We start from the raw sequence: 25,565 nt of genomic DNA, 5'->3' as shown, positions 1-25,565 counted from the left end.
TCACTCCACATCAGCAGAAAAAGACACCGTCTTTTCAATCTCAGTCCTTTCGTTCCCATAAGTACAAGCGAGCAAAAGGCCACTCCTTTCTGCCCCGGGGCAGAGGAAGAGGAAAAAGACTGCACCATGCAGCCGCTTCCCAAGAGCAGAAGCCCTCCCCTGCTTCTGCCAAGTCTTCAGCATGACGCTGGGGCTTTACAAGCAGACTCAGATATGGTGGGGGCCCGTCTCAAAAATTTCAACGCGCAGTGGGCTCACTCGCAAGTGGATCCCTGGATTCTACAGGTAGTATCGCAGGGGTACAAACTGGAATTCGAGGCGTTTCCCCCTCATCGTTTCCTGAAGTCTGCTTTACCAAAGTCTCCCTCCGACAGGGAGGCAGTTCTAGAAGCCATTCACAAGCTGTATTCCCAGCAGGTGATAATCAAGGTACCCCTCCTGCAACAAGGAAAGGGGTATTATTCCACGCTGTTTGTGGTACCGAAGCCGGACGGCTCGGTGAGACCAATTTTAAATCTGAAATCCTTGAACACTTACATAAAAAGGTTCAAATTCAAGATGGAGTCACTCAGAGCAGTGATAGCGAACCTGGAAGAAGGGGACTATATGGTGTCTCTGGACATCAAAGATGCTTATCTCCACGTCCCGATATACCCTTCTCACCAAGGGTACCTCAGGTTTGTAGTACTAAACTGTCATTATCAGTTTCAGACGCTGCCGTTTGGATTGTCCACGGCACCTCGGGTCTTTACCAAGGTAATGGCCGAAATGATGATTCTTCTACGAAGAAAAGGCATTTCAATTATCCCTTACTTGGACGATCTCCTGATAAGGGCAAGATCCAGGGAACAGTTAGAAGTCGGAGTAGCACTATCTCAGGTAGTGTTACGTCAGCACGGGTGGATTCTAAATATTCCAAAATCGCAGCTGATTCCAACGACACGTCTACTGTTCCTAGGAATGATTCTGGACACAGTCCAGAAGAAGGTGTTTCTCCCGGAGGAGAAGGCCAGGGAGTTATCCGAGCTAGTCGGGAACCTCCTAAAACCAGGACAGGTCTCAGTGCATCAGTGCACGAGGGTCCTGGGAAAAATGGTGGCTTCTTACGAAGCGATTCCATTCGGAAGATTCCATGCAAGAACATTTCAGTGGGATCTACTGGACAAATGGTCCGGATCGCATCTGCAGATGCATCAGCGGATAACCCTGTCGCCAAGGACAAGGGTGTCTCTCCTGTGGTGGCTGCAGAGTGCTCATCTACTAGAGGGCCGCAGATTTGGCATTCAGGATTGGATCCTGGTAACCACGGATGCCAGCCTGAGAGGCTGGGGAGCAGTCACACAGGGAAGGAATTTCCAGGGCCTGTGGTCAAGCTTGGAAACGTCTCTTCATATAAACATTCTGGAACTAAGGGCCATTTACAATGCCCTAAGTCAAGCAAAACCTCTGCTTCAGGGTCAGGCGGTGTTGATCCAATCGGACAACATCACGTCAGTCGCCCACGTAAACAGACAGGGCGGCACGAGAAGCAGGAGGGCAATGGCAGAAGCTGCAAGGATTCTTCGCTGGGCGGAAAATCATGTGATAGCACTGTCAGCAGTATTCATTCCGGGAGTGGACAACTGGGAAGCAGACTTCCTCAGCAGACACGACCTTCACCCGGGAGAGTGGGGACTTCACCCAGAAGTCTTCCACCTGATTGTAAACCGTTGGGAAAAACCAAAGGTGGACATGATGGCGTCACGTCTAAACAAAAAACTGGACAGATATTGCGCCAGGTCAAGGGACCCTCAGGCAATAGCAGTGGACGCTCTGGTAACGCCGTGGGTGTACCAGTCAGTGTATGTGTTCCCTCCTCTGCCTCTCATACCAAAAGTACTGAGAATCATAAGAAGGAGAGGAGTAAGAACTATACTCGTGGTTCCGGATTGGCCAAGACGGACTTGGTACCCGGAACTTCAAGAGATGCTCACGGACGAACCGTGGCCTCTACCTCTAAGAAAGGACCTGCTACTGCAGGGGCCTTGTCTGTTCCAAGACTTACCGCGGCTGCGTTTGACGGCATGGCGGTTGAACGCCGGATCCTGAGGGAAAAAGGCATTCCAGAAGAAGTCATCCCTACTCTGGTCAAAGCCAGGAAGGACGTAACCGCAAAACATTATCACCGCATTTGGCGTAAATATGTTGCGTGGTGTGAGGCCAAGAAGGCCCCTACAGAGGAATTTCAACTGGGTCGTTTCCTTCATTTCCTGCAAACAGGACTGTCTATGGGCCTAAAATTAGGGTCCATTAAGGTTCAAATTTCGGCCCTGTCGATTTTCTTCCAGAAAGAACTGGCTTCAGTACCTGAAGTTCAGACATTTGTAAAAGGGGTGCTGCACATACAGCCTCCTTTTGTGCCTCCAGTGGCACCTTGGGATCTCAATGTGGTGTTGAGTTTTCTAAAGTCACATTGGTTTGAACCACTTTCCACTGTGGACTTAAAATATCTCACATGGAAGGTGTCGATGCTGTTAGCCTTGGCTTCAGCCAGGCGTGTGTCAGAATTGGCGGCTTTATCATATAAAAGCCCTTACTTGATATTTCATTCTGACAGGGCGGAATTGAGGACTCGTCCTCAATTTCTACCTAAGGTGGTTTCTGCATTTCACATGAACCAACCTATTGTGGTACCTGCGGCTACCAGGGACTTAGAGGACTCTAAGTTGCTTGACGTTGTCAGGGCCTTGAAAATATATGTTTCCAGGACGGCTGGAGTCAGAAAATCTGACTCGCTGTTTATCCTGTATGCACCCAACAAGCTGGGTGCTCCTGCTTCTAAGCAGACGATTGCTCGTTGGATTTGTAGTACAATTCAGCTTGCACATTCTGTGGCAGGATTGCCACAGCCAAAATCAGTAAAAGCCCATTCCACAAGGAAGGTGGGCTCATCTTGGGCGGCTGCCCGAGGGGTCTCGGCTTTACAACTTTGCCGAGCAGCTACTTGGTCAGGGGCAAACACGTTTGCTAAATTCTACAAATTTGATACCCTGGCTGAGGAGGACCTGGAGTTCTCTCATTCGGTGCTGCAGAGTCATCCGCACTCTCCCGCCCGTTTGGGAGCTTTGGTATAATCCCCATGGTCCTTACGGAGTCCCAGCATCCACTAGGACGTCAGAGAAAATAAGATTTTACTTACCGATAAATCTATTTCTCGTAGTCCGTAGTGGATGCTGGGCGCCCATCCCTAGTGCGGATTGTCTGCAATACTTGTATATAGTTATTGTTACAAAAATTCGGGTTATTATTGTTGTGAGCCATCTTTTCAGAGGCTCCTTTGCGTTTATCATACTGTTAACTGGGTTCAGATCACAAGTTGTACGGTGTGATTGGTGTGGCTGGTATGAGTCTTACCCGGGATTCAATATCCTTCCTTATTATGTACGCTCGTCCGGGCACGGTATCCTAACTGAGGCTTGGAGGAGGGTCATAGGGGGAGGAGCCAGTGCACACCACCTGATCCTTAAGCTTTTATTTTGTGCCCTGTCTCCTGCGGAGCCGCTATATCCCCATGGTCCTTACGGAGTCCCAGCATCCACTACGGACTACGAGAAATAGATTTATCGGTAAGTAAAATCTTATTTTTTGCCAACGATTTAGAGGAACATCGTTTTTGGGTTAAAGAGGTTCTGTCCCGTCTCCGTGTCAATCATCTCTATTGCAAATTAGAAAAATGCGTCTTTGAAGTCAAGTCCATTCCGTTTCTAGGGTACATTGTGTCCGGTTCCGGACTAGAGATGGATCCTGAGAAACTACAAGCAATCCAAAATTGGCCGGTACCCTTAACCCTCAAAGGGGTCCAGAGGTTCTTAGGGTTCGCCAACTATTACCGAAAGTTTATACGAGACTTTTCCACCATTGTGGCGCCTATTACTGCTTTCACTAAGAAGGGTGCTAACCCGTCCAAGTGGTCTGAAGAAGCCATGCAAGCATTTCATCTTTTAAAACAAAGGTTCATCTCTGCGCCTGTTCTGAAACAGCCTGACATCGACTCTCCTTTCATCTTAGAGGTGGATGCCTCCTCCGTTAGAGTAGGAGCGGTGTTATCTCAGAGGGCTAAAGATGGCCATTTACACCCTTGCAGTTTCTTCTCCCGGAAGTTCTCCCCAGCTGAGCGCAACTATGCCATTGGCGACCAGGAGTTGCTAGCCATCAAGCTCGCTCTAGAAGAGTGGAGGTATCTGTTGGAGGGAGCTTCTCATTCAATCACCATACTTACAGACCACAAGAACCTTTTATACCTGAAGGGCGCACAATGTCTCAACCCTCGTCAGGCCAGATGGGCACTTTTCTTTTCCAGGTTCGACTTTAAACTCCAGTTCTGTCCGGGCTCTCAGAATCGCAAGGCCGATGCCCTTTCCCGCTCATGGGAGCAAGAAAATGAGTCAGAGTCTTCAGACAAGCATCCTATTATAAATCCGTTGGCATTCTCCACGGTAGGGATGGACTCTACGCCCCCATCAGGGAAAAGTTTTGTGAAGCCGATGCTAAGGAAGAAGCTCATGCATTGGGCCCATGCTTCCCGTTTTGCCGGACATACAGGTATCCAAAAAACCCTGGAGTTTATCTCTAGGTCCTATTGGTGGCCAACTCTGAAAAAGGACGTCTTGGAGTTTATTGCATCTTGCCCAAAGTGTGCCCAACATAAAGTATCCCGCCAGTCGCCTGCGGGGCAACTGGTTCCACTATCCGTTCCCCGTCGACCATGGACCCACTTGTCGATGGATTTCATTACAGACTTACCCATGTGCAACAAGTTCAATACCATCTGGGTGGTAGTTGACCGGTTCACCAAGATGGCACACTTCATTCCTCTCACCGGTCTTCCGTCAGCTTCCAAGTTGGCTCAAGTATTCATACAAGAGATCTTCCGACTCCACGGTCTTCCTGAAGAAATTATCTCAGATCGAGGAGTTCAATTCACAGCCAAATTCTGGCGAAGTTTATGTCAAGTCCTCCAAGTCAAGCTAAAGTTTTCCACGGCTTACCATCCTCAGACCAATGGTCAAACCGAGAGGGTGAATCAGGACTTGGAGGCCTTCCTCCGCATCTATGTGTCCTCCTCTCAAGATGACTGGGTTCAATTACTTCCCTGGGCCGAGTTCTGTCATAACAACCAGTATCATTCTTCATCTGCTTCAACACCATTCTTCACTAACTTTGGATTCCACCCTAAAGTCCCTGAGTTCCAACCGCTTCCAGCAACTTCTGTTCCCGCAGTGGAGATCACCTTGCATCAGTTTGCCAATATCTGGAAGAGCGTACGATCAGCTCTGCTCAAGGCATCGTTCAGGTACAAGAAGTTTGCGGATAAGAAGCGTCGAGCAGTTCCTGCTCTCAAGGTGGGTGATCGGGTATGGTTATCCACGAAGAATTTGAGGTTAAGAGTTCCCAGTATGAAGTTTGCACCTCGCTATATCGGTCCTTTCAAGATTGAACAAGTCATCAATCCTGTTGTTTACAGACTCCAGTTGCCTCCCTTCTTAAAAATACCCAGGACATTCCATGTTTCCCTGTTGAAACCGCTGATCTTGAATCGGTTTCATTCCTCACTTCCTCCAACTCCGAAAGTCCAAACTCAACGAGGCGTTGAGTATGAAGTGGCCAAGATCCTGGACTCACGTCACCGTTACGGTCAACTACAATATCTTATTGACTGGAAGGGTTATGGTCCTGAGGAACGTTCATGGACCAATGCTTTTGATGTCCATGCTCCTGCCTTGGTCCAGAGATTCCATTCCAAGTTTCCTCAAAAGCCAAAGAAGTGTCCTGGGGCCACTCCTAAAGGGGGGGGTGCTGTCACGATCCGGGTATCTGGACGCCATTTCTTACCCATCAGATGCCTCCTAAGGCTGGCTCAGCGCTCCAGGACCGGATCCCATCTGTTATCCTGATGTGTACATTCCTGTATCCTCTCCTGTCACTCTGGGACGCTGTCACAGTAAACGCCATATTACACCTGGCATGGCGTCTCCCGCGGCCTCCGCCGCCGTCCCTGAACTTCTGCATGCAGAGTGTCTGAGTGGCGATTACGTCAGCCGCGGCCTCCGCTGTGTCCGCGTGGTTGGATGTGCATTTGTCAGCCGGGCGCCTCCTGTCTCCGGTGGCCGGCGCCGCCATTACTGTTTTCATTACCACATGGATTACAAACCAAACTTCCCTCCAAGTGTCTGCATGGGCGCAGCCATCTTGGATTCTGTCAGCTGATCATTTCCACCAATCTGTTCTCAGTATTGATAATCTGCATAATTGCCTAGCCAATCCCTTCCTTGCTGCAGGTATAAATACACTGTGCCTGAGCAAGGAAGGCGTCAGTGCTTTGGTTGTCAAACCTAGTTCCTGTTTGTCTCTCTCCTGTGATTGTCTTCCAGGTTCCAGCTCCTGTCTCAAGACTTCCACCATAGAGACCCGCACCAGCATTCCACCTGCGGTGTAGCCTGACTCTCCAATCCATTGTGGATTCATCTGTTTCCAGTTACAACATTACCTGCTTCCAGCTCAGCTTCCAGCAGAGTACAGCTTCCCTTAAAGGGCCGGTGTCCTTTCTACACTTTACCACTCTCCACCGGTATTATTATTTCTCCGCTCTCAAGTTCTACATTTCAGTTCATATTTCATCGCTCCCAAGTTCATTTATTATTTAACTGGTTCCAGCCAGTATCCACTCCGTGCTAACAACAGTCTGGTTCCAGCCAGTATCCACAGCAGCTGTTTTATCTTCAGCAACCCAGCTTTTCCTGGAAAACCAGCTGGCACAATCCTGGGTTATCTCCATTGCTACAGTCGGGCCTGGTAAGGACTTTCCATCTAGAAGATCATAAGAACTATCTCACACTACCAGTGCCCTGTGGCTCCTGCCATCCTGTAGTACCCAGGAACTGTATTTATTCTTTGCTGACTTTTACGTTTTCTTTTACTGCTGCTGTGTTGCGGAGTTGTCATAATAAACATCATTGACTTTTATCCAAGTTGTCGTGGTCACGCCTTCGGGCAGTTATTATTCATGTTACTTACATGTCCAGGGGTCTGATACAACCTCCCAGGTTCCGGTACATCTCAGCCCCTACAACTGAGGCTGCCTCCCGTCAGCTCAGGCCCTCAGTTGTGACATATTGCATCGGACAGGCATGCTGGAAGATCTGGCATAACCGACCAATTGATATCTGTTTATCGGTTGTGCACATACAATGATCTGGCAGATCAGCCAGATCATTGTATAGTGTATGCCCAACATAAGAAATAACCTTTAACCTTAAACACCTTAGGGGGAATTCAGTTGTCCTTGATAACCAGTTTTTGTGCAAAAAACGGGCTTTTAAGGTGATTTGTGAAAACGGACCTAACAAATTAATCACAAAAATGTACCTGTGACAATTCTCCATATATAGGTTTAACAAAAATGTATTTTCTTCACCTCCTGAGCAGGTGAAAACTTTGGGAAAATCCCTGTTTTTAAGGTAAAAATGTTGGGACTTGGATCAGAACTACAGGGACACTCCCCTTAATGACTAATTAAGTTTTTAAGTAGCTTAATTGGGCTAAAAATGACATTTTCTGGGTGAAACTATTTAAAAATACAGGAAATTGAGGTACAAGGTACGGGACATGTATATAAGGGGGCTTTATGAGTGGGACAAGTGTTTTTAGGCTTGCAGGTGGGAGTTTTTTGTACCTTTTTTAAAACTGACTTAAATGACCCAAATATTTACTAATATCTATTTTTATGTATCCCAAATTTAAGTAATTTATTTTGCAGATAAACACTTGCTTTCTATAAAAAAAAAAAATGCCATTGTTTTAGCGTAAGGCATATAACAGCCATCTGACAAATTTAAGAACCCCAAATACTTTTATTATGGCCACTTATAGACTTCTATACTGCTGTCCTATATAAGTTTGTCTTTTTTGGGGGTACAGGCAGATTTCCCCATTTTCACCTATACTTAATGTCAGTAGCGCCAGCACTACTTATCATGCAGATGCCATTTTTGTAAATTTCTAATTGGATTAGGCGGAAAACGGGAGCACGCTTACTGGTGAAAAGTGGAATTTTTCGCGTGAGACGTGCGGAAAGTTAATCCGCGATAAATTACTGCATTATCGTGGACAGTTGCTGTTGTAATGGCGTAGAAACTCCAAAAACAGCAGCCGAATCCACTCCCCTATGTGGTCCAATTTTGCCCTGTACAGGGAGCCCTATGGAGCGAGTCTGGAGCCACTGTATGTGCAGCATATAGTTGCACTTACAGCCACAAGTAATTTGCAGGTAATTGAATTGACACCTTAGTACTAGATATAATATAGGCAGATATAATATAGGCAAGCTTGTATATGATGAATCTTACGATCAGATTCAGTCTTCTGTATTGTCTCTACAATAAACAATGGTTTTGTTTGTTTTTTAGGTTTTGGGGGAACAAAAAGAAGATAGATGACCTTTCTTCTGGATAAAGCAAGAAGCAGAAGCAGTTTCCCCATATAGTTCAGTTAGGTTAGGGAGGAGGCTAGGTTAGGGACAAAGAAAACCTGTGTCCTTTGCATATTTACATAGAGACGTTGTTTGTAATTCAGGGTGGGTTCTTATAAGTCATTTACAAAAGTTAACTCTTAAAATGTTTTTTCAGAACTGTGAAATATATTCAGATAAACAAACTGTCAGAGCTTTATCAATACCAGTGGTGCGTACCCTTTTTAAGCATGTCATAATTAGGCATTTTTCAATTGAATATATAGCATATGGGTAAGTTAGGGCCCAAAAAAGAATCTGAGTCCCAGCCCATAGGCTATGCACTTCTGAGGTAAACAATATTGATGTATAATCTCATGATGGCCATTAGAGGTCTCCAAGCATTTTCTGACATTACATTTTATATGCTACAGCACAAAATGAATTGCTTATGTTTTTGACATAGAGGACATGCAGTCTAATTTTTTTCCCCAAGGTTATGCTGGGTTACATTGGCGTATCTATAATGGGTGCAGTGTGTCCAGTGCACATGGGACACTGGGTCCAGGGAAGCGAACACTGCACCTATGTTTAATTACTTACCTTTCCAGAGTTCCACGTCGGTGCTGTGACAAAAATCACCAGGAAAATGACCACCATGCATGTGCAGTAATGATTAGTGGCTGTACATAGCGGGCGCCATGTCTCCAGACACCTGTGCATGCAAAGTACACTCTGACACAATGTCATAGTCTACTGTGCCGTAGAGAGGAGGGGGCCGCATGACATCTGCACACGCAACCCCTCGTCTATTAATCCGCCCCTGCTGGGTTAACTCAATTGCTCTCAGATAATGATAAATTGAGGACTATCGGGGTTATTCAGAGTCAGTAGCAGTTTTGATAAAATAGCAAAACTGCTACTGATAAAATCGAAAGCTGGGGGCCACACTCAGCACAGGGCAAGGCCGCCCAGCATGTGTAGCGCTGCCCAGTGATGCAGTCCAATTGAATTGCGATCGCATTGCAGAATCGGAAATAGAGGTAGACCTCCTGCATACGCAGCCAGGCTGCGTGTGCAGGCGATCCGGCACCATGTTTCCTGTCGCAGGAAATGCAGGTGACCTCATCCGGCCACCCCGAAAACGGCTATGACACGCCGGCATTTCCCGCGCCACTCCCCATCAGCATTTCACACGCCACTCCCCAGAAGCTATGTGTCGCCGCCCCCGAGCGCCTTTCGCATGTCAATTACTATGAAATCGCCGGGATGCGATCGCATTGTGATAGGTCGCAGCGCATGCGCAGTTGGCTGATAATCAATCTGCGTATACGCAAAATTGCGACCATCTCTGAATAACCCCCGATATGAAGATTGTGAGCTTTTTAGAAGTATATAGCTAGTTGCAGTGTATAACACATCACATTGCAGAAATAACCCTTTTTAAATGGATGCCCATAAATGTGAAACAAGTCAGTAACCAGTTACCATTATGGTGGCATTCAGCATTCGGTCATACAGTACACAAGGGAAGCCGACTTGCTGAAAATATAACTACTCAGGGTTTGCTTTACTGATTTCATGGGTTAAATTATGATTTAGTTGTTTTAAAAACATTCTATGCACATATACTATATTTTTGCATTTAATCTTTATTTGAATTTGTTTTATTCACAATTATATCACATAAGGTTTTGTTTGGTTTGCGGTGTCTCATAAACTTAAAATAACTTGCTATAAAACTACATTGGGTGCCATTGGCTTTATGGAGGGACTGTTAGCAAGGGAAAGGGAGGAGATGTTCCTAAAAGAACTAGGAATTAGCATTTTGTTGGAGAATAAAATGACTAGCATGAGCACCGGGACCGAAGCGTGGTGAGCACAGCAAGCCCGCGAGAGGACACGCTGCGCTGGCCACTGGTATCCCGATACCAGTCTGTCTCCTGACCACCGGGATCCCGACACCCGGGATATCATACTGATCCCCATGAAGACTAGTTGTCATGAACTAATATTACTGAAAGGCAAATAAGTGGGTTTATATCTTCTTGTTTTACTTTTCTATCCCCATGAAACATAGACTGACATTTTTGGACCAATATGTTTAGCTCTGTATCTCTGTATATCATGTGGACAGAGCAATTAAGAGGCTTTTTCCAATTGTTCCACAGGGTCTGATTCTGAATGGGCATCCGCAGCCGCATCTCTATCGTGCCAATGCCTGTGGCTGATTTAATTTAAACTGGGACTCCCGCGTATAGCGTCCAGATGGTAATTTTCCATCTTAAAGTATCTTCATATGCACAAGCAGGGGCATCGGAATGGGGGTGGGTGCAGAGGGACAGTCCCCCCCCCCCCCCCAAATATGACAGGTGCAGGGGAGCGCTTACTATCTCCTTTAAAAGCAGCCTGCTACCACATGGTGCTGTGTCCTCCTATCTTCTTTGTGTCTTAGCTGCCACCGGGTGTTTCTCCTTCACAGTTGCATTACTGGGCGGATGCGTGGCTATGGCCACGCCTCCACCCAGTAATGAGGAGAGCAGGAGAGACAACCGGTGGCAGCTAGGACACAACGAAGATAGGACACAGCACCCTGCGGTAGGAGATGCTGCCCACATGGATCTGGAGGTAAGCGCTTATCCGCACAGCGGTGGGGGCTAAAAAGGGAAAGGAGCCTGGCATCATGGGGGCCCCAAAATAATTAAAAACATTTCTACGCCTCCCCCCAACCCCCAACCTAAAAACATTCCGGCACCCCTGTGCACAAGTGAAACTTACACCAGCCCTATGGCAAGTGCAGTTTCTCTTTCTGAGTATGGCATCTTGTATGAGCAGCCGTTTGTCTTTGGCCCACATCTGCTTAGTTACTTCCCTGGAATGCCACTGAAATCCACTGACTCTGTGTCCATTTCTGTACTGCGTCTTTGAGGATTAACAATCAGCATTGGCCAGCTGCATGTGGAACACTGCACCTACCTCTGGATCAGGACCATAGTTGTTTATGTTTAAATTCCACATTTACAAATAGTGCAGCCATTTCAAATAATACTTTTCAAAAGGAATACGTACATTGCGATTGATTTTATGTGATAGTTAAACACTTCCCTAATTGCTATGGTTATAGGCATTCAGGATATACTATAGTAAAGAAACAGAATTACCAGGGCTGTGGAGTTGGAGACAGTTTTGGCCGTAGTTAGAGTTGGTAGAAATATATAAACTACTACTCCAGGTAGAAATAAACAATTATAATATTATATATCTCTGAGCACATATGCCTGATCATTATCTTGCAAAGAACAGCACGAGAAATCCTATAAGGTGTTGTTTAAACTGGATGTGATACCAAACCATGAAAGAAAAACCAGCACAGCAGCGGTTGTTCTGTTAAAAACAAGAGGAAAATATTTATAGGAAAGCATTTGGTAATATAATTATAAAAGGTTTACAGGAAGAGGACAGCTTGTGTATTATAATGTTCTGTAAGTCTTAATTTTACATATTCTTAAATTTTGAGATACAGGTGGAGTATCCCATATCCAAATATTCCGAAATACGGAATTTTTTGAGTGAGACTGAGATAGTGAAATCTTTGTTTTTTGATGGCTCAATGTACACAAACTTTGTTTAATACACGAAGTTATTAAAAATATTGTATTAAATGACCTTCAGGCTGTGTGTATAAGGTGTATATGAAACATAAATGAATTGTGTGAATGTAGACACACTTTGCTTAATGCACAAAGTTATTAAAAATATTGGCTAAACTTACCTTCAGGCTGTGTGTATAAGGTGTATATGTAACATAAATGCATTCTGTGCTTAGATTTTGGTCCCATCACCATGATATCTCATTATGGTATGCAATTATTCCAAAATACGGAAAAATCCGATATCCAAAATACCTCTGGTCCCAAGCATTTTGGATAAGGGATACTCAACCTGTATATCCGATGGTTCTGTTAAACCCTTTTTTTTTACATTTATTAAAAGCATAGTTTGTTGTATATTTACTTTTACAATTTTCTTGTTCAGAGATGTGAATAAAATAAAAATATTTTATGTTCAATCATTCTAAGTAGTCTGATGATTTATATGGTGGTGATGACTATGCCTTGTGCGACCTTTTTAGTACAGTAAAATGATTACTAATTAATATACATTTGCCATTCATGAAGGAGTCAAAGTAGTGAAATAGAGTAGCCAGAGTCAAAGGTTTGGTGTACCGACTCTAGAGTCCTGAAAATGACAAGGAACATGAAATGAGTACCACCCAACACAACCGCAGATACAGTATAAGATTAAAGTAAAACAAAAGATAGAAGGAATATTCAAAATCAAGATCTGAAAAGTGAAACGGGTGTTGTTCATAGGGTTGACAGTGTCTAGGTCGACTACTATTGGTCGACAGTAACTAGGTTGACAGAGTTGCTAGGTCGACAGGGTCTCTAGGTCGACAGGTCAAAAGGTTGACATGAGTTTTAATGTTTTTTTGGTGTCGTTTTCTCCGTACAGTGACGGGGAACCCCAATTAGCGCACCGTGTCCCCTCGCAGCTTAGGTCGACATGGAAGAAGGTTGACTTGAGTTTTTTTTAAACTTTTTTTGGAGTAGTTTTCTTCAAAAAGTGACGGAGAACCCAGGTTAGTGCGCTCGGCACAGGTTACCGTTCCCAATTGTAGTCCACGTGGATCGTTGAACATGGGCCTGGAGCTGAAAATTTGCAAGGGCCTATACTAAGAAGGAGGGGAGCTGTGACCATAGCTATGTGAATGTGGCCAGAGCAATGTGGGCATGTAAATCCTATACCCTATGTGCCCCAATGTTTTCCAAAATACATAAACATAGAACAATTGTATAATTTTGTGAGAAAACGACAAAAACTATTTTAATACTTAAGATTTATGATTGTTTGGTCAGCTGTACACCTGGTCATCATCCTGCTGCCAGGATGATGGGCCTATTTTTATGTGGGGGCCTGGAGCTGGAGCTCCATCCGCCCCATTGCTAATCTGGCTCTGACTGCGTTATTAGTATTTACAAAAGGTAGAACTTCAATTTCTGTACAAGGGTTTTCCAAATGCTCTCCTTCTCTGTCTAAAATCAGTAAAACTGCTGGAGTCCCTTACCCCGTACCCCCACAGGTTACTGAATAAAGACATCCGTGGAGCAGTCATGAGCTACGATTCTACAGATCACTGTACTGCAGCAGTCAGTGCTTGTTGGCAAGATACAGGACCAAAAATATAACTATTTAATGAAGGTTTAAAATGCTTTTGACACATGTATCATCCAGAAATGTGCAATGGCCAAGTTTTAGGTCAATAAAATTTAAGAAATTAGTTAATGCTGAGAATTCCATTATGTTTCTGAGTTTCCAGATAAAAAGGCAGCGAGTCTTAACAGGCTGTGATTTTCAGTCTGGAGAAATGTAAATTCTGAAAGTAGAACACTCCCACAGTAGTATTTCAATGTGTAAAGGCCCATACACACTGGGCGATTTTGAGCTGAGGTCAGCTCACTTTTGGTGTGATGAGCTGCTTTCAGCTCAAAGCCGCCCAGTGTGTATGAACAAGCGATGAGCGCTGATGCGCGCTCCCGCTTCATCGCTGGCGGTCGCCGTTCATCTACTGGTATTACCAGTAGATGAACGGCGGGGTGCTGTGTCCTGCTATGGAAAGCCATTCACCCCCGCTGACATCGCTGGGCAGGGGGGAAAAGCGCTCAGTGTGTATGCACTGAGCGATTTTCAGCCCAGCAATGTCAGCGATCATCGCTGTGCATACACGCTGGACAAAAACGCCCAGTGTGTATGCACCTTTACACTTATCCATCTAGAAGAGCTTCCCATCTATGTAGATTTATGAATATTATTAGTAGTCATTTTATAGAGGGGGGCTTGTATTTTAGGTTTAGTAACCCTATAAGGGCAGGATGTACTAAAGCAAAAAAAAACCTCCCATTTTCACTGCATTTCCAAATGTACTATATACCTGGACGCCAGGAATCCAACACGATGGGTAATGCCAGCTTTTGCTGTCGTTACCCTATAGATACCTGTGGGCCTCTTTCAGCATTCCTAGCTGAGAGGGATCTGATCAGATCCCTCCCTTCACCCCTGTGGCCGCGCGTGTGCAGATGGACTTCCGGTGCCAACACCCAGTAGTTCAGGGACCAACTGTGATTGCAAAGGGCAGCTCTTGGGAGAGCTATCCTTCGGGATACTAATCGCATATGTTAGTACATATGTGATTAGAATGGATGCGATGTGTGTCGGGGTGTTCTCTAATGGGCAAAACCATGGGGGTAATTCTGAGTTGATCGCAGCAGCAATTTTGTTAGCAATTGGGCAAAACCATGTGCACTGCAGGGGGGGGCAGATATAACATGTGCAGAGAGAGTTAGATTTGGGTGGGTTATTTCGTTTCTGTGCAGGGTAAATACTGGCTGCTTGTTTTTACACTGCAATTTAGATTTCAGTTTGAACACACCCCACCCAAATCTAACTCTCTCTGCACATGTTATATCTGCCTCCCCTGCAGTGCACATGGTTTTGCCCAACTGTTAACAACATTCCTGCTGCGATCAACTTGGAACTACCCCCCCCCCCCCCCCCCCCCCTTCCCCCTGTGCACTGCAGGTGGGGCAAATATAACGTGCAGAGACAGTTAGATTTGGCTGGGGCATGTTTAAACTGAAAGCTAAATTGCAGTGTAAAAATAAAGCAGCCAGTATTTACCCTGCACAGAAACAATATAACCCACCCAAATCTAACACTCTCTGCACATGTTATATCTGCCCCCCTGCAGTGCACACGGTTTTGCCAATTAGAGAACAATTTTGCTGCTGCGATCAGGTCTGAATTAGGCCCTTGGTTGGTACATCCCATCCTAAGTGTAAAGTGTTGGAAAGAAATTTTAAACCCTATGCCCATTCTACCTGTTTTGATGCCTCCTTTTTCAACACCTACCATTCTCAACCACATCCTCATCTCCTCCCCTTAGTTATCTGCACCATCCCCCTTGTGTATTAGTCATACTCCTAATTTCACATGCACGGATAAATAAATCAGGCTACCGCAGCTGGCTGCAGCTACAGACACTTATCTCTCCTGTAACCACACTGCCCCACACACTCATCCCATCCACCACATACAGCCTCCAAACCCCACTCCTGTTATTACAATCAGACAAGCATCTGCAAGGGTGTAGTATGTGTTGCCAGCAGTTGGGCTCCCGGCGACCAGCATGCCGGTGCCGGAATCCCGATCGCCGGCATACCGACAGCTGGGCGACCGCAAATGAGCCCCTTGCGGGCTTGCTGCGCTCACCATGCTGCGGGCACGGTGGCGCGCTACGCTATCTATTCTCCCTCCAGGGGGGTCGTGGACCCCCAAGAGGGAGAAGAACTGTCGGTATACCGACGGTCGGGATTCCTGTGCTGGTCGCCGGGAGCCTGACCGTCGGCAAAGTGAAGACCACCCATATGCTTGTTTTTACACTGCAATTTAGATTTCAGTTTGAACACACCCCACAGTACGGATGGTGGGCAGTACGGGTGGTGTAATGGTTAGCATTACTGCCTCACAGCACTGAGGTCATGGGTTTGATTCCCACCATGGCCCTAACTGTGTGGAGGTTGTATATTCTCCCCGTACTTGCATGGGTTTCCTCCGGGTACTCCGGTTTCCTCCCACAATCCAAAAATATATACTGGTAGTTTAATTGGCTCCCAACAAAAAAATTAACCCTAGTATGAATGTGTGCTCGTGTACATGTGATAGGGAATATAGATTGTAAGCTCCACTGGGGCAGGGACTGATGTGAATGGGCAAATATTCTCTGTAAAGCGCTACGGAATATGTGTGCGCTATATAAATAACTGGTAATAAATAAATATATAAATATGCAGAAGTGCCCCTGCACCGTTCAGGGTAAACCTCTAACACTGAATTATTTCACTTCAAATTCATTCTACGGCTCTGTCCTCTCACTGAACAAACCTTTTTATTTTTATAATTAAGTCTCATTTCCAGTCTCGACACCTCTTCACCACCTCCAACTACCTCTTCCACCAACTAGTCCCACTCCCTTTACATCCCTTGACTTTGCCACCCATTTAAATTAGAAATGTGCGGGTTTGGATTTAGATAGCCAATAAATCCGAACTTGCACCAATTTGTCATTAAGAACTGAGTAAATCTTAACCCGTACTTCTCTAATTTAAACAGAAAATCTACACCATCTAACAAGATATATATCCTCTTGCCAGACACCCACCTCTCTTTCCACTTCCCAATTCAACCTCTGCTCATTCTCCACAGTAACTGATTAGATCTCTGCAAACCTGTCACCTTCTCACCCTTCACCCTGCTACCGTCTACCAATTTCTCTCTCACTGCCCCATACTTCCCTGTATCTTGCCCACCCTTTCAACCTTTCCTTTACCTATGCCAATTTTCACCATCTTATTTAAACATTTACATACACTTCGCATGGTCAAAGTGACCAATGATCTTTCATCTAAGCTAAGCCAAAGGATCACTTTTCCATTTTCATGCCCACCTTTCCTATTGGTTATGGCTCAATGGGTCGACTTGAAAAAAGTTGTCACCAAAAGGTCGACATGTTTTTAAAAAAAAGTTAACGCAGTAAAGGTTGACACAGGAAAAGGTCAACATGAGGTTGGTTTTTTTTGTGTCGTTTTCTCTGTAAAAGAACCGGGAACCCCAATTAGTGTTCCGCTTGCCATGCTGCAGGCAAGGTGCCCCACTCCGATACCGGAGAGCTCATCATAGATTACTATTCCCAATCCTAGTCCACGTCAATGGTAAAGTATGAAAAAGTTAAAAATGAAAAAAAAAAATTAGTAAAAAAACTCATGTTGACCCTTTCCTTTGTTAACCTTTGCCATGTTGACCTTTTGTCAACGTCGACATTATGCATGTTGAACTATTGGCTGTCGACCTTGGGGCCTTAGTATCAGTTGCAGATTTGCTAAATTATCTAAACTACAACTGCTTGCGATCACATGCTGGGGGCCACCCAGCACATGGCAAGGCCGCCCAGCATGTCTAGTGTCACCCAATGATCGTATCGTATCGTATCAACGAAATTGCAGGTTTGTGGAAGCCCCCTTGCATACGCCCATTTGCTCTGATGCCATCTCTTGCTTTGCAGTGGCTGCGTGTGACGTCAAGCAGCCACCCAAAAAAATGGTTCGGACACGCCTGCTTTCTTTGGACCACTCCCCCAAAACGCTGCGTCAACGCCCCCCCATTGTCAATCATAGTGCGATTGCATCCTTCTGGGATGCGATTGCACTGTGAAAGATCACGCACATGCGCTGTGGCCGCTGCGCATGCATAATAGTCCAAAAATCGCCTGTTTGTAATTTTCAGACTGCTGTGTCCCTTACTGAATTAGGCTCTTAGTACTGTTGACCTATCATCCGGATACCTTCCTCTTGCCTTCTGATTCTTTTTCCCATCTTATCTTATCTATTAAGTTTTATATTTGCTTTACATCTGTACTGTTTGGCGCTACATAATTTTTAGCATAAATTGTACTACTTAGTGATTGTGATTATGGAACTGGTAGAAAATGGAAAAACAAGAGGTACTTCTCATACTCAGTATTCTTACTACAGTTCACTGAAAATAAAAAAATTCCTCTTACTGTGCCCTTAGAATTTATTTTATATGGAATTAAAGAGTTCGTGTATAATATGAACTTTACTCAGATTCCAACTTACTGCATCACTTGTAGCAAATACCTAATTGTGGTATATGCATGGTTTATGTGCACCTGCCAGAAACACAATCCTGTCACATGATTTATCATGTGTTGGGAAAAGAACTCAGATTATATAGTGTAATATTTCTGCAGCGGGGTACACTGTGTTCCATAGGGAATACATTGGGGGTGTAGAGCGGGATCTTGGATCCAGAGGCACCATCAGGCAAAGCTTTGACTGTCCCAGGATGCATTAGGGCCTCCTCTATAACCCCGGCTCCAGGCACTGAGAGCTCAGTTTCGAGTGGTGCCTGCAGGCAGCAGGTCACCTAACAGGCGGGCTGCACTGGGCAGCCCTGAAAAAGCTACAGAAGACTTCGCAGGACGCAGCGATGTTATGTCAAGGTGACATTCAGTACTGCGTCTTCGTCACTCCCGTGGCTCAGATCGCAGTACTTGTGGCGGAGACGCTTCGGCTTAGTCACATGGTCGCAGACGCTCTCCTGGTTCGCGTGGCTGCTACGAAGAGAGGAGGTAATACCCCTTTCACATCGCACAAATAACCCGGTACCGACACGGCATATTGCCGTGTCGAACCGGGTCAGTGTGCGATGTGAAAGCACACTGGGCGATTTAGCGGGTCGCCTGACCCGGTAAATCAACCCGGTAAAAAAGAAGGGTTTTACCCGGGTTGATTACCGGGTCAGGTGCGGTGTGAATGGGAGCCGTGTCGATGCGACACGGTTCCCATTCACAAGATAGGGAGAGGCGGCGCTGGAGATGAGCTCATCTCCCGACACCGCCTCCACCCCCGCCCCTGCTGCGGCCTCCGTTGTCATGGCAACCGACCCGGTATATTGCCGGGTCGGGAAGCCTGCAACGGAGCGCAAATGCCGGATCCCACCCGGTAAGTACACGTTTGTCTTACCGGGTAGGACCCGGCATTTGCGGTGTGAATGCAGCATAAGAGGGTCCCCCAGGAGGGACCCACCACTAAATCGCCTTCCTGTCGAAGTCTAGAGAGACGGACTGCAACGCTGGCATGGACACTGTTAACGAGCAGGGACACCACTATATCAGCCAGGGCATAGGAGTACAGGTCGGGTGTACTAACGCTCCTATTGGTAAGGATCCGTGGTACCGGCGGTGAAGCCAAGCATAAGGGAGTCGGCGCTTGACCTGTTGCCCCTCCCCTGGCCCAGGGCGACATCTCCTCGCAGATTTCTCGCCCTGGAGCTACCCGACACTCTCCCTCAGTTCCTGACAGAGATGCTGGGCGCCATCTTCTGAGCATATCTGCTACTGGTCTCTGGGACTGCAGGGCAAGGTCTCCCCTGTAAAGCCGCCTGTCCACAGCGCTGAAACTTTACAGACACTTGAGAATTGTACATGTCTTTATACAGACAGCGTTAGTTAAGAAAGAGTGCACCTAATTACAGAATATATTGTATGAGTATTCTGATATATACCTCCAGTCTAGAGGCCTAATTCAGACCTGATCGCTAGGCTGCGTTTTCGTACAGCCTGCCACCCCCCCCCCCCCCCCCAATGGTCCGGGCATGCCTGCGTTGCCTGGACCGCGCCCCCTAAACGGCGGCCAGACGCCGCCGGCCCGTCTAGCTGCAACAGTTAAATCAGTCTTTGGTTAGACAGAAATCTACTCCAGGTCACTCCCGTGTCTCTGGGTCCTCTAAGCGGGCTGCTTCCTCCTTACAATCCACTAACCTCTCTGATGTTTCATCTGATGAGGAGGGGGAGCATACAGTCCTGTCAGACTCTGAATCAAGCGTTACTAACAATGGATTCTACTTTACAGGTTGATGTCCCTGCCCCGGTGGATGCTATTAAGCAGATCCTACAAATCACTGAGGATGAGGATTCCACTATAGTGGCCAAGAAAACTGATATGTTTATACAACAGAAGGTGGTTAAAACTGTATTACCCCATTCTGATCATCTTGTGGACATCAGGAAGGAACTCTGGTCTACCCCAGGCAAAAAATTCACACTCCCGAAACGGGCTTTGGCTTGCTATCCTCTCCCTGCAGTGTTATGTAGTAAGTGGGAAAACCCACCGCCGGTGGATTCTCATGTCACCCGCCTCGTGGTGTCATCTACTCTGCCTGTCACCACTGTCACCTCCCTTAAGGAACCGTCAGATAAGCGTGTGGAGGGATGCCTGAAATCTATATATTCCCTCGCAGGGGCCATTCATAGGCCCACTATAGCTGCCTCTTGGGCCGCAAAGGGTATTGAGGCGTGGGTTCAGACGTTAGAGGATGAGCTGCCCGAGGATATTTCTGACAAAGCCAGACAATACCTGTATTCACATATGCAGCGCTGCCTATTACATTCAGGAGACGTCCTCTGAGCCAAAAGCGTCATCCACGTCTGTCCTGGCTCACAGCATACTGTGGTTAAGGTCGTGGAAAGTGAATTTGGACTCCAAGAAGACCTTGGAGGTACTCCCCTTTACAGGGGACATTTCATTTGGAGCCTGCTGGGGCGGGCCTCCCCCTGGGGGACCTCAGAGTGGGACGCCGACTTCTACGGGATCCGGTCTGAAGATCGACAGTGTCTAGGTCGACAATGTTTAGGTCGACCACTATAGGTCGACAGTCACTAGGTCGACATGGATGGAAGGTCGACAGGGTTTCTAGGTCGACATGAGCTAGGTCGACAGGTCTAAAGGTCGACATGAGTTTTTCACATTTTTTTTTTTCATACTTAACGATCCACGTGGACTAAGATTGGAACGGTAAAGTGTGCCGAGCGAAGCGGTAGCGGAGCGAAGGCACCATGCCCGAAGCATGGCGAGCGAAGCGAGCCATGCGAGGGGACGCGGTGCACTAATTTGGGATCCCGGTCACTCTACGAAGAAAACGACACCAAAAAAAAAATAATTCCTCATGTCGACCTTTAGACCTGTCGACCTAGCACATGTCGACCTAGAAACCCTGTCGACCTTCCATCCATGTCGACCTAGTGACTGTCGACCTAAACATTGTTGACCTAGATACTGTCGATAAAACGAACCACACCCGACTTCTACAGTTCGCCCAGGTCTGGCTAAAGACCACTTCAGATGCTTGGATACTGGAAGTTGTCTCTCGCGGGTACGCCGTTTCCTTCAAGAGACGTCCCCCTTACCAGTTCTGCACTTCGGTTCTCCCTTCGGATCCGTTGAAGGCGCAGGCTCTACAAATGGTGGTAGGTTCTCTCCTGAGTACAGGAGTGGTTGTGCCTCAGTTCCAGCGCGGCAGAGGCTATTATTCAACCCTGTTTCTTGTGCGGAAACCCAATGGGTCTTTTCGCCCTATACTCAACCTCAAGTCACTGAACAAATTTGTGAGGGTCGCCAAGTTTCGTATGGAAACACTGCACTCTATTATGCTGGCGATTACATGGTATACCTGTATATACAGGATGCTTATATGCATATTTCTATTGCCATATCGCATCAGCAGTTCCTGCGGTTTGCTATTGGCGACAGTCACTACCAATTCCAGGCTCTGCCATTCCGACTGGCCACGACTCCTCGGATCTTCACCAAGGTTATGGCCATGATGACGGCACACCTCCGTCGCCAGGGAGTCAGAATCCTGCTATACTTGGACGACCTGCTGATTCTGGCAAGGTCCCACGATGTCCTCCTCAGTCATCTACAATTGACGGTGATTTGCTTACAAGCCCACGGATGGCTGATCAATTGGAAGAAGTCCTCGCTGGTCCCAGCTCAGAGCATGGTGCACCTAGGGGCGCTCCTGGACACACACAGAGACTGTTCCTGTCTCCAGACAAGGTCCTGAAAATCCAGGACAGGATAAGACACTTCATCCGTCACCCCAGAGTGTCGATTTACTCGGCGATGCAGGTACTTGGCCTGATGGTGTCGACGTTCGACATGGTGGAGTACGCTCGACTGCATTCCCACCCTCTGCAACAATTAATTCTTGCCAAGTGGGACGGGCTGCCTCATTGGATCAGATCCAAAAGGATCTTATTGACTCCTGAGGTTCGTTGGACGCTGACCTGGTGGCTCCTGGACCAGCAATTGAGCAGGGGCTGTCCCTTCTGGATTCCTGACTGGGTCCTCCTGACGACGGATGCCAGTCTGAGGGGATGGGTAGCGGTGTTGGAGCAACACTCTTTTCAGGGTCGGTGGACCAAGGAAAAATCACTCCTCCCAATAAACATCCTAGAGTTGAGGGCGGTGTTCAATGCATTATCACTTGCCCTGCCTCTGGTACGGAACAGACCGGTTCAAGTACGGTCAGACAACGCCACGATAGTGGCATACATAAACCATCAAGGGGGCACTCGAAGCCGCATGGCTATGAAGGATGTGTCAAAGATCCTTTGTTGGGCAGAACGCCATCTGCCAAGTATATCGGCAGTGTTCATTCCGGGTGTCCTGAACTGGGAAGCGGACTTCCTCAGTCGCCAGGATGTACACGCCGGAGAGTGGAGTCTTCATCCAGAAGTCTTTCAACTCCTGGTGAACAGGTGTGGTCTACCGGACGTAGACCTAATGGCATCTCAACAAAATCACAAGGTTCCGGTCTTCGGATCAAGGGATCCTCAAGCAGCGCTCGTGGACGCACTGGCAATTCCATAGAACTTTCAGCTGCCTTACGTGTTCCCTCCAGTGTCACTCCTGCCCAGGGTTCTACGGAAGTTCAAACAGGAAGGAGGAATGCTGATTCTAGTCTCTACAGCGTGGCCCAGATGGCATTGGTTCTCAGACCTGCAGGGTCTATCGATGGGGCATCCCCATCTACTTCCTCAATGACCAGACCTCCTCATACAGGGCCCTTGTCTCTACCTAGACCTGACCAGACTGGCTTTGACGGCGTGGCTCTTGAAGCATCACTCCTGAGAGTCAAAGGATTTTCATAGGCAGTTATTCAAACGATGTTGATAGCCCGCAAACCGGCCTCTGCGCGGATTTATTACAGGGTTTGGAATTCTTACTTCACCTGGTGTGCTGAGAAGAATTACAATGTCCATAGATTCAGAACTTCCAGAATACTGGCTTTTCTGCAAAGAGGCCGGAATTAGATCTTTGTCTGGCCTCCCTCAAGGTTCATATATCTGCCTTATCAGTTTAGTTTCGGAGAAAAATGCCTCTATACCTGATGTTCGGATGTTCATTCAGGGCGTTATTCGGATTCAGCCTCCCTATGTCCCTCCTGTGGCTATATGGGATTGGTCTGTTGTGCTGAATGCTCTGCAAGAGTCTCCATTTGAAACTCTTGAATCGGTGGACCTTAAATGGCTCACAGCCAAGGTCCTGTTCTTGCTGGCCATTGCCTCTGCAAGACGGGTGTCTGACTTATGCGCATTGTCCAGTCGTCCACCCTTTCTCATATTCCACTGGGACCGGGCGGTTCTATGAACTTGCCTCGGTTATTTGCCTAAGGTGGTGTCATCTTTTCACCTTAACCAAGAAGATTGTGGTTCTCCGTGGCTATGAGGAGAGGACTGCCTCCATCTGGAGGTCAGATTTCCTTTTTGTACTGTTTTGTTTTCACAAACGTGGCTGGCCTGTGAATAAGCAAACCTTGGCCAAATGGATTAGAATGGTGATTGCACAAGCCTATGCGCAGGCTGGATTCCCAGCTCCTGCTGCAGTTAAAGCCCATTCTACTCGGTCTATTGGACCTTCTTGGGCGGCCTGCCGTTGCACGTCCGCAGAACAATTGTGCAAGGCGGCTACATGGTCCTCAGTGAAAATGTTCATTAGTTTCTACGCCTTTGATACGTCTGCCTCCCAGGATGCTTCCTTTGGACGCCGAGTTCTCTTACCCGCTACGGCGCATCCCCTCCCTTGAGGAACTGCTTTAGGACATCCCCAATGTTTCCCTGTGGAACACAGTGTACCCCGCTGCAGAAAAGGAGAGTTATGGTAGACTTACCATGGTTAACTCTCTTCTGCGAGGTACACTGGGTTCCACAGGGTGCCCACCCTGATGCACCTAGCTTCTTTCGGTTGTATGGCATTAGCCACTGGTACCCTCTCCTATCGTGAGATTGTGGTTCTATGGGACTAATATCTGCCTTCTCTTTTACCTGCTCCTGCATTGGAATGGTAAACGAAATTGAGCTCTCAGTGCCTGGAGGTGGGGTTATAGAGGAGACCCCAATGCATCCTGGGACAGTCAAAGCTTTGCTGACGGTGCTTCTGGATCCAAGATCCCACTCTACACCCCCAATGTAGTCCCTGTGGAACCCAGTGTACCTCACAGAAAGAGAGTAAACCATGGTAAGTCTACCATAACTCTCCTTATTTGATAACAATACTAAATGGACTGCCCACTGGTGTCTGGCCAACCATGAGTATCAAATGTAGCTAAAAAGAAGCAGGTAATCATGACACATGAAAAATATTACTGTTTACTGTAACTAAGTACATAAAGCAACTATGAGATCCAGATTACACTTCAGAAGGTGCCAACTTATTTTGAAGCATCATAATGCTACGGGTGTGGTTCATTAGGTTGACATGAGTTAGTTCAACATACATTGAAACGACCACGTTTGGTCGACATGCATTGGGTCGACGTGCTAGGTCGACCTGGAAAAAGGTTGACATTTATTTATTTTTACCTTTTTTGTGTCATTTTCTTCGAAAAGTGACGGGGAACCCCAATTAGTGCACCGTAACCCCTTGCATGGGAAGGGACGGTGCCTCGCTCCGCTTCCACTGCGCTCGCAACAGGTTACCATTCCCGATTGTAGTCCATGTGGATCGTTAAGTATGAAAAAGGTAAAATAAGTGGAAAAACTGTGAAAAACTCATGTCGACCTTTTTCCATGTCGACCTAATGTCCATGTCGACCTAACTCATGTCGACCTAATGACCGCCATCCAATGCTACAGGAAGAACATATTAGGAACAGCTGTAACAGTTCACTACACCACAGCAAATTAGGAAAAATTAAAAGGGGACTTAAATGCTAATTAAAAAACACAAAGAAAGTCAACATAGAAGTTTCTCTAACGTCCTTGAGGATGCTGGGACTCCGTAAGGACCATGGGGAATAGACGGGCTCTGCAGGATATAGGGCACTTTAAGAAAGCTTTGGACTCTGGGTGTGCACTGGCTCCTCCCTCTATGCCCCTCCTCCAGACCTCAGTTTTACACTGTGCCCAGAGCAAGATGGGTGCACTGCAGAGAGCTCTCCAGAGTTCTCTGCCTAGAAGCATTTTTGTTTGGATTTTTTTCTACCTTTTACTACTTTTTCACAGGGAGCACTGCTGGCAACAGGCTCCCTGCATCGAGGGACTGAGGAGAGAGGAGCAGGCCTTCTCGTCAAAGATAGGCTCCGCTTCCTCGGATATTGG

General features: G+C 46.8%; 1 protein-coding gene and 1 long non-coding RNA gene across 2 annotated transcripts in view; one reads left to right on the top strand and one right to left on the bottom strand.

The window, feature by feature from the left end:
• The window catches only part of SARAF (store-operated calcium entry associated regulatory factor), a 41,315-nt gene extending 28,761 nt beyond the window's left edge, over window positions 1–12,554 (top strand). The window contains exon 6 of the mRNA XM_063919465.1: window positions 8,445–12,554. Coding sequence (XP_063775535.1) covers window positions 8,445–8,470 — 26 coding nt within the window. The 3' untranslated portion in view covers window positions 8,471–12,554. The remainder of the gene's footprint in view (window positions 1–8,444) is intronic.
• The window catches only part of LOC134911110 (uncharacterized), a 58,184-nt gene that overhangs the window by 25,564 nt on the left and 7,055 nt on the right, over window positions 1–25,565 (bottom strand). The window lies entirely within an intron of this gene.

Source organism: Pseudophryne corroboree, chromosome 1 (assembly GCF_028390025.1).
Source record: "Pseudophryne corroboree isolate aPseCor3 chromosome 1, aPseCor3.hap2, whole genome shotgun sequence".
Taxonomy (NCBI): domain Eukaryota; kingdom Metazoa; phylum Chordata; class Amphibia; order Anura; family Myobatrachidae; genus Pseudophryne; species Pseudophryne corroboree.
This window is presented reverse-complemented; position numbering and strand designations above follow the sequence as displayed.